The sequence below is a fragment of the Neodiprion fabricii genome, chromosome 4, assembly GCF_021155785.1.
Source record: "Neodiprion fabricii isolate iyNeoFabr1 chromosome 4, iyNeoFabr1.1, whole genome shotgun sequence".
NCBI lineage: Eukaryota > Metazoa > Arthropoda > Insecta > Hymenoptera > Diprionidae > Neodiprion > Neodiprion fabricii.
This window is the reverse complement of record NC_060242.1, coordinates 31746198-31755484: the sequence shown is the minus strand read 5'-3', so window position 1 is coordinate 31755484 and position 9287 is coordinate 31746198. Positions and strand designations below refer to the sequence as shown.

At 33.3% G+C, this 9287-nt stretch overlaps 1 protein-coding gene across 1 annotated transcript; it reads left to right on the top strand.

Annotated features, from left to right (window-relative positions):
• The first annotated feature begins 39 nt into the window (after nucleotides 1-39).
• LOC124181111 (broad-complex core protein isoforms 1/2/3/4/5-like) lies at nucleotides 40-8307 on the top strand. The gene is made up of 4 exons (XM_046567342.1): nucleotides 40-166; nucleotides 1834-2258; nucleotides 2859-3303; nucleotides 3527-8307. The coding sequence occupies exons 2-4, from the start codon at nucleotides 1884-1886 to the stop codon at nucleotides 3802-3804; spliced, it is 1098 nt and encodes a 365-aa protein (XP_046423298.1). The 5' UTR covers nucleotides 40-166; nucleotides 1834-1883; the 3' UTR covers nucleotides 3805-8307.
• Nucleotides 8308-9287: the final 980 nt, after the last annotated feature.

The following is a 9287-nucleotide window of genomic DNA, read 5'->3' as shown; positions in this document are numbered from 1 at the left end:
ACGTGGGCGCCACTGTTCCCCTAAGCTACCCCCAGTCTTACTACCCCCACCCTTTTAACTGAGCTCCCCTAGCCAGTGCAAATCTCGGACGGACGCATGTTTTCTTAAGGGATTCTTGCCGAATATAACGTGAAAGCTTGAAGAGAATAAAGTGGAGCTGAATCTTGTGAGTGACAAATTATTCTTCAAAGTCCACTAGTATAAATTTACTCACGAAATTTGGTGCTTGTGGTGTATCGTGTACAATAAATTAACGAGAAATGTGAAACTTGTGCTCAAGGCGTTCCTGGGGGGGTGATGGCTTTCATGCCGACAGCGTCTCCCGCAAAGATTTCACCATTTTTCTATTTGTTACAATATTTTTGCTGTTCCCCGTAGAATATGTCAGTTTACTTTAAACTAACCTGTCCACGGAACAGAGCACGTGATTGTTTAGAAATGTTGCATGCCGAGATATTCGTATCGTAAATATTCGGAGCACTGTTCTCGTACCTTTGTGAAGTCATTTGTTTTGTTGCACGTTCATTTTGTTGTTCATATAGATTTTTCTTGAGACGCTTTATTGAGTCACTGCTCATCACGCTACAGCCTAAGGATATTCTATATTAGTAATTGATAATACGGTATTACGTATTGCTTTCTATTATTCGGCGAATATTACTCATGCATACAGTTTATGTATGCTTAGCCCTGGCTTAGCCAATTTGTTGTTAGAGAGAGGCATCTTATTTCACGACAGCCATATTGTAAAAATTTTAAAACCGACACAATTATGTTTTGAGTCATCCGAGGTTAGCCTCGTTTGCGTCAACAATTGAAGCTGTTTACCTAATAAATTGTTCGTTATTATTGATATTATTATGTTACTGTTTAAATTATTTTTTATTTAACAAATAAATTATTATCGTTCATGTCCAATCTCAGAGTTCAAATTTCGTCACGTAGGTATATTAAAAAAAAATAAATTGTTCAATTAACAATTTATTTATAATTTTTCCCTTTTACTTAAGTAGCTAATTACAAAGAATACACATTCAGATTGTTGCATGTTTATGGTGAGTGGCAAGAAATATTTGCTGTGGTAATGACGTCTAATAACGTAGAAAAATATTATTTGTTAGAATGTGTTTTTCAGCTTTGTTAATCCCATGCATCATTACAAAAATTCAAACTCACTGAAAATATTTTTATCAATAAACTGATCCCTGAAAAATAATTTACACTGTTGGTGTTATGTAATTCTCAAGTAGCGCTCATATAAACAAGTTTATTTTTTCCAAATTTATTTTCAAGTTTTGAAATGAGTTCTAAGAATCACAGCAAACTTTCTGTTGCTTCAAATGTTTAAAATAATACATTTTACTTAGATTGGATCCTGTTTAGCATTGATGAACAGAATTGAATTTTACAGTCATATTTTGTTTTATGTCAAAAATGTAGTAATTTACTTTTTTTTTACTTATTATAGTGTCAGTTTTGCTCATAATAAAAATATTCTTTTTCTAGTCTTGTTTTGAGCAATCTTTCAATTTTTCTATGTTAAGCTTATTCTTTAGATCACAAATATTTTTCTCATATATTGGAAGTTTATGTTTATGAATATTTGCATGCATTTAGTATTTCTGTCTTGTTCCTGGACAAAAAATAGTCTAGAATATATCACGCTTCAGTATCGTTAAGAAAATCTTTTTGGTGAACGGCCTTTAATCCTCAGTTGTGTAGAAGTAGTTTGGGTTGCCATTTGTACAGTAGTGGTTGATGTGATATGTATTTTAAATGATAGAATAATAAATATGTCAGTAAAATTTGAGTAGTTTTTTTTATTTTTACCAGACGTAACGTAACGTACAAAGGACTAATTCTGATCCATAAGTCAGCTGAAAATGGAATCCGGAAACAATTTACCTGATGTGGATAATTACCTTTGTGGTGATCATCAGCAATTTTGCGTGTCATGGACTTCCCACCAGTCTAACATGCATAATGCATTTCCAAAATTGTTGAGCTCCGAACAGTTTGTTGACGTCACGTTGGCCTGTGACGGCGGCTCTATAAAATGTCACAAGGTTGTACTATCTGCCTGTAGCGATTATCTAGAGCGACTGCTTCTGGATATTCCCTGCACTCATCCAATAATTTTTCTACGCGACATGAGAATGTGGGAACTTCAGGCGCTCGTTGAATTCATGTACCGTGGAGAGGTTTATGTCGCACAACAGCAATTGACAAAGCTGATGCAAGCTGCCGAAGCTTTACAGGTAGGCAATTTACAGACTGCGGTATCTGTATTATTCTTATGAATTATTATATGGATAATTGATTTTTGAGTAAAAATATTCCTGAATTAGTTTGATAAAAAGTAGAGACACTATCTTGTCAGAGATACAATCAAACTTAGGTCATTTTCAAATCGTTTTGTTATCTCACTCTTTACGCTGAACGTAAATTTAATCTTTATACAATTTAATCTTATACTCACGTATATATGTATGTGTCTATAATTATTACGATCTTTATCTGTTTTTTACATAATGTATTCTACGTTACTCTTATCGCTATTCAACTACACTCGAAAAACGTTTTCTTGGCCTGTATACTAAATCTGTACACGCGAAGCTTCAGGTGATAGATAAATCACCAGTGGGTGTAAAACTTACATTTCAGATATTCGTTGTTCAGCAAAAATATATCTTCTGAAAATTTGAGTTGCAAGTTTAACTCCTCATTTTCATGATCCAGTCTCGTATACTTCAATGAACAAAAACTTTATGTTGATGAGGTTCTCACATTGTATTCTCTGAAGGAAAGAAAGTATTTTTTACATGTCCGGCTTAGTCACTTGTAAATCTACTGTATAGGTACGCGGTCTATCGAATCAAGGAAAAGACAACCCGGACCTGAATGCTGAATCCAGTTCCCAGCAATCAAATAATCTTGAGACGCCAACAATTCCGACAAAACAAATAACAATCGACAATATCAAAATTGAAGATACACCAATGATGGCTGCAAATAATGCCAATCTCCTCGAGTGCACCCCGACAATTGGATCTCTTCAAGTGACTCCTTCTGCAGCACCCATCGCAACTCAAAACTCTCAGAATTCTGTTAACATGGAACACACCGAGGCACTCCACCACTTGGAAAAAGCATTGAGTGCTTGCGAAGCAACTCTCACCGAGACTCCGGGACTGGTGAAGATGGAGCCGGATGAACAATTCAACCATGATCAGAAACCATACACTATTAGCATGGTCCGTGCTACTAACTGCACACCAGGCAGCCCGTTTCCAGCAATTGAAGGTCAGAAAATTTCTCATATCACCACACATATGACTTCAGTGTTGAAATAATTTCTTGAACATTTTATAGTGAGAGTATTGTTTCCGGGATATGCATTTGTCGAATTTTCAATGTGAAATAAATTTTTTTTAATACAAACACACCTTAACGTTCATGAATGAAATATCTACCTACCCCATAATTAGTATGTTTATAACAGTGATTACGAACCCATTTATTCTAGGCTACCAAAGACGACAGCGCCGTTCCGAAGAAGAACTGAAACAAGCATCCGACATGGTCGCACGTGGTATGACGTTCCAAGTTGCTTCAGAAAAATATAACATCCCAATTAGTACGATCCGTTTCTACATGGTACGCAAGGGAATCTTACAGAGGAGGAAACGTGGACGCGGATCCAATAGTCTTGGAATGAACAGTCAACCAGGTAGTCCTGCGAGCCCACCGTTTCACATGATGAACTACCGATTGCCGGAGAGTCTGAACACCAGTTTACCTTAGTGCTATCCTAAAAAGTAGTGAGATCTTAGATTACAGTTAAGTCAAATTGATTGATTTCCAACATCTTGGAGCTGTTCCAGACTAATTTTTCATAGGAAACTCACCACTTCTTGGAGGTCGTGTCATTTTAGGTTACTGATACACAGTTAAGATGGTAAAATCTAAGATCATTACGGAGAAATAAGAATTCAGTGCGGTGATTGAGAACGTAAATGTAAATTAAAGGATGCTCTATTGAATTGTCTTAGCGAGAGGTGAAGTCCTGCACTATTGTGCATCAGGCATGAGCTATGTTACTCTAAATGATTTCTGATTTTTGGTACTATGTTGCTTTCATGAATTCAAAATTATTAGACGTTCAATGACTGGAGCACAAGACTGTAGATTTAAAAATGAGAGATTATTTGCCAGATTTATTAATCCATTTTCTAGGCGTAAGACTACCTCTGTATTTCGATGACGCTCTATTGACAAAATGTCTAGGTTTGTCAATTCCCGTTTATCGATGGTAAATAGTTTACTACTTTGTTAACGAATTTCGTTAACAGATTTTGTACAGCTTTACTATCGGCTCAACACATTGCTTTATGTACTTACTCAGAACATAATTTTTCTTATGTTTTCATATCTTTGATTTATTTGATTTTTTTTTTTTTTTATTGCTCAAATTGTAAATTATGATTATGACAGTTACTCTCTTTCGTACATTGGTATTAACAATGATCCATTTTCAGTTCTTACATTTTCTTTTGTTATAATATTAAAATGACTATCATTTGCTTCACTCAATCGTTGCCTTATGAAATAAGTTACTATTCGCAATTAGAAATCATCATCATAGGATTTACGCTAGCAAAAATTTAAGGCAACTACTGAAAAAGAACAACACGTTTCTTCCCATCGCGTATTATCAACTAGACTATTTTCGTAGAAATAAAAAAATCTGACATATATGTTGGAGCTAATGATAAGTTTACTAGTTAATAGTTCATGCTTGGAGCCTGAAATAGTCGAAAATAATATGCCTCACTCTCTATTATGAGTCTCGAACAGCTCGCGTATGTATATACTCATCGTAAAAAATGTTTTTCAGATTTACTGCATTAATTTTATTCGAGACGGTGAGTTCTCATCCATCACTGGTCCATTCGTGATCATATAATTCGTCATTCGCTCAACTATTTCACTCATAGTCAAAACCCAATGCAGGACACTGAAGTGCCTGTATAGTTGAATTTCAGGTTCGAATTATTACATGTTTTATCTCGTGAAAAGCCAATTGGTTTAAGTTAAGTCTGGAAAATACTTATACGATGTATTTTGGTCCAGTTTCAGTCTTGAACTTGGTTTACAGGATTATAAATCAAATTTGAATGAGAAATCCAGGTCTATGAAGCTTTGAGAGATAAAAATGCACCTTAACATGATGCGATAAATGCTACTTTATCATTCCTCTGTATACAACGTATTAAGAAATTGAACAATGCAGTGACTGACGATAAAGCCTGAAAATTGCTTTTGTGATACTGACCATATATTAATGATTATACTAACAGAACTAAGTTTGAGACTGGAGATACTGGGAATACTTAATTAATTAGTAATAACTTAGTAACCGCAGCCCCCGTATCCTTATACAGATATTTTTGTAGGCACTTTATCATGAAAAGTGAGTTCTTTCTGGCCATTTCTCATAAACTATGCAAATACACTGATAAATATATTGTTAAATTATATGGTAACGAGTAATTAGATCGATATTCTTTCAGAGATAACTGTTTAGCTTTCATAGGCGCCACGAAAAAAATGAGGAATCATGACATAAAGTAAATTAATCAATGCTTATTACGCAATAGTGTACAAACATAAAGTTTTAAATAGAGGGTAGAAAGAAGAAAACAAAATAATTTTACCATTTTTAACAAAAATGATGGAAGAAAGTCATGATTATAATTTTTTATCTATCATTTTTGTTGAAGTTGGTTTGGCCTTTCAGAAAAGTTTTGTCTAATAGGCAATAATAATGACAACATTTGAAGTCGTAGAGAGCGATGTATTGCCTTTGTTAAATAGCATTTTGATAGAATCATATTTTTCCATACTATGCAATAAAATCGACCCATATTAGTTGAGAGTGTTTTACAGGTAACAGTGCTGAACAAAGGACCATATACCAAATTATTTTCAAACTATTTGACGATAGTAATTTATTTTAGAAAGCTTTCAAAAAGCATTTACAACGTTACATAATTCACAGCAATGTAATCCGCGATTACGCACCATTAAACGAGCTAAGCAGTCATGTCAAGCAACAGAAATAAGATTATGATACGTTTTGTGTTGTTTCGCATATAACTGTCGTAGAAAAATTGAGACAAAGAAAATATTTGGGAGAAAAGTTATTCGTCATTTTGCGCTTATGTTTACTGTTTTAATGAAATTAAGAATTCTTATAGTAATTTTTTCACATAAACTAAAAATACATTTGTAATGTTTGGGACATTCCATGTTAAATCGACCTGGGTCTGACCGTTGACCTGTCCGATTTGGCTCGGGATTATTTTATATAATTGCTTTGACTCGAAGGCACTAGTTTTTTCGAAATTTTTCGAATTGATTTGAATTAGTCGCTATAAATTTTGAAAACTATTACGTTGATCGACACAATTTAAAAACTTTTTAACATTAGATTTTTCGGCAAAATCTCGATTGTCATATCCCAAATATCCGATCTTATTTTTTATTCCGGTTGATATGTACCAAATGCCAATATATGCGTCGACGAACGAGGAATGTCAGTTTTAGTGTGAGAAAACAATCAACTCACAAAAATCGGTCAGAATTAATTTATCTCAAGTGTTACAGTTTACCGTGGTTTTACGATAAGTGAATCGAAGAAACGATTTCCGATTCCATGTTCAGCACTTCTTCTGTATACTCTTAGGTACAAATTATTGTCCTAAGCTTCCAGTCAACAAAGGTTTTATGAAGATTATTGAACCCAGTATTTCAAACCAATGAAGAATAATTAATTCTTTAACGGCATACATAACGCATTTGTAAGATTAGCAAAAATGTTGAACCAGTAAGGTTCACAGTGTTTGTGTCTTTATTTTCTAGCGGTAATCCGTGTCATACTCATGTGTATAATAATATTTCATAACGTGTAACTAAACAACAATCAAATAAGCGTGGAAAATACTTAACGATTATTGTCAAAGCCGCTATTAGGATATACTATATGCATATTTAGCCATTTTTTATTATCCTAATTCTATTTAATTTCTATCATTTATTATTTATCAATTACCCATTTCTACCGAGTTAGGTATTATTATTTGTAGAGACTACTACATTTCGCAGCTGAAAATTCTGGTTCGATGCTTTATTAATCATTTCCGTAAGTGTATTATTCAGTTCCAAACTTCGGTTCAATCACTAAAGCAAGGAATCTGGCTGAAGTTCCCTCTCCCGTGTCAATTCATGTTTAATCAAATGATCTTTCGGGCCTAATCATGTTTCATTGATATTGACTTCATAAATCTGGATTAGTTGTAAAATAACAATCGCGAAAAATGGAACATAGAATGAAGTATTTACAGAGCATTATTTCCAATGTCTCACTTTTTTAGAAATAGTCGTCAGAAAGTTTTTTTAATTGTCAGAAAAAATCGTCTTTTTCAAAAATGAAAATGTTCCTATGTCAAAAATTAAAACTGTCTATAAAACTCAGAAAAATTACCCAATTGATGGTAAATGTTACAAAATTATTTTATTCTTGGCTCCACCGTTATAATTGAATATATACGTCGATTTGGCCAACAGGTATCATACTATTATTATTTGATAACGATTTGTCATATCTGTACTTGCCACATCTGCTTTAGTCTGAAGTCTGCGAAATTTGTGTCACACTGGAAACATTAGTTAGTTGATTGTACAATTGTTACTACATCACGAATAATTCGGGATATAATTCCGTTACGCCTATGTATTTTGATATCATAATTCGCTATTATGAATCCCCGATCAGGTATATATTATAGATATATAAATATCCATTATGTTTCTGTTCAAGTGAATATTCTACTCTATATAGAAATTTACCAATTGTAGAAAAATCTTTTTTTTTTAGATCATTAGCCATATAAGTTGCCAGCGATGTTTTTAGCAGCTAAAGAGGAAGAAAAAAAAAAAAAAATTGCCAGATTCTTGAAATCAAAGTATTTTCCGTCATTTTTATGAAATGATGATTAACGTTTTAAGAATATATGATTACTTAATTTTAGGATGCGTAAGATGTCTTAGTGAAGCATGCTTCGAATTAGAAACTTAGAGCAGCAGTATGATAATGATGATAATAATAATAATAACAAATAATAATAACTATAATGATGATCCCGTTAATGATGACGAAGATGATGATGATGGTTATTATTAGTTACAAAGTAAGGCATTTATTAAGTGCAAAGTATTTCTTAATAAAAGTAATCACAAAAACAACATGGTCGTGTGTTATTATTGATCATTTAAAACTATTTTATGAATTCTTCAATCTTGCGTTGTTACTTATACGTTTATTTTCACATACACTATCGTACGAGTACTAAAATATTTTAGAAAATTTGTAGAAAGTAATAAAAGAGATCTCTTCAAAATCAAATCATACATCATTGGTGAATTATTCATAATTAAATATTCGCATTCATATAATTTACAGTAAGTGAATTATTTTGTTATTAAACCCAAAGTAACAGAAAATCATTAACCTAATCTCGAATACAGAGACGAACACAGGTTTTTGAGGGTCAATTTTTAAACTTTGACTGCACATAATTTTTCAGAGAAACCATTATGCGTGGTAGAATTTGAGAACAGTCGGTTTCCTGTTGGAACGTAGGTATTATAGAAATAAGTCTTATTTTTTAGCAACTGCAGATATTTCAGAAAGGCCGGCGAAAGCCGTACCTTTAATTTACAAGGATCTCACCTAATTTTGTGAAACGTAAAATTATTACACCTGTGGTTGCGAACGTGATTAATAATTCTGGCTCTCATTGTCAGATTCTCACGCTTCTATACGTATTGAGGAAGCGGGAAGAAATGTGTTTTGCACGTGCATTCTAAGAGGGGAATGACGACCTCAGTGGCCTTGAGAGTTCAAAAGAAGCACCGGGTATTTTGGGGTTTTAGCTTTAAAGCCATCTCATCTTCAGAAACAGAATGCACGCTTTAAACGGTTTGCCCGATACACGAATTAAGGATGTGCAAATATTTTTCTAGCATTGTGCAAAATTGAGCAACAATACATTGTGCATTTATAATACTGAGCAATACAGATAAGTGAATAATTTAACATTTATGTAAAATTTATTGTATTAGAGTTGAACTTTGATAGCACGTTATAATTTATGCATGAATTAATTTTCTACTTATTTAAGGTATCTTAGTAATTGTGAGTTGTCTCAGCACCTCTGAGCTAT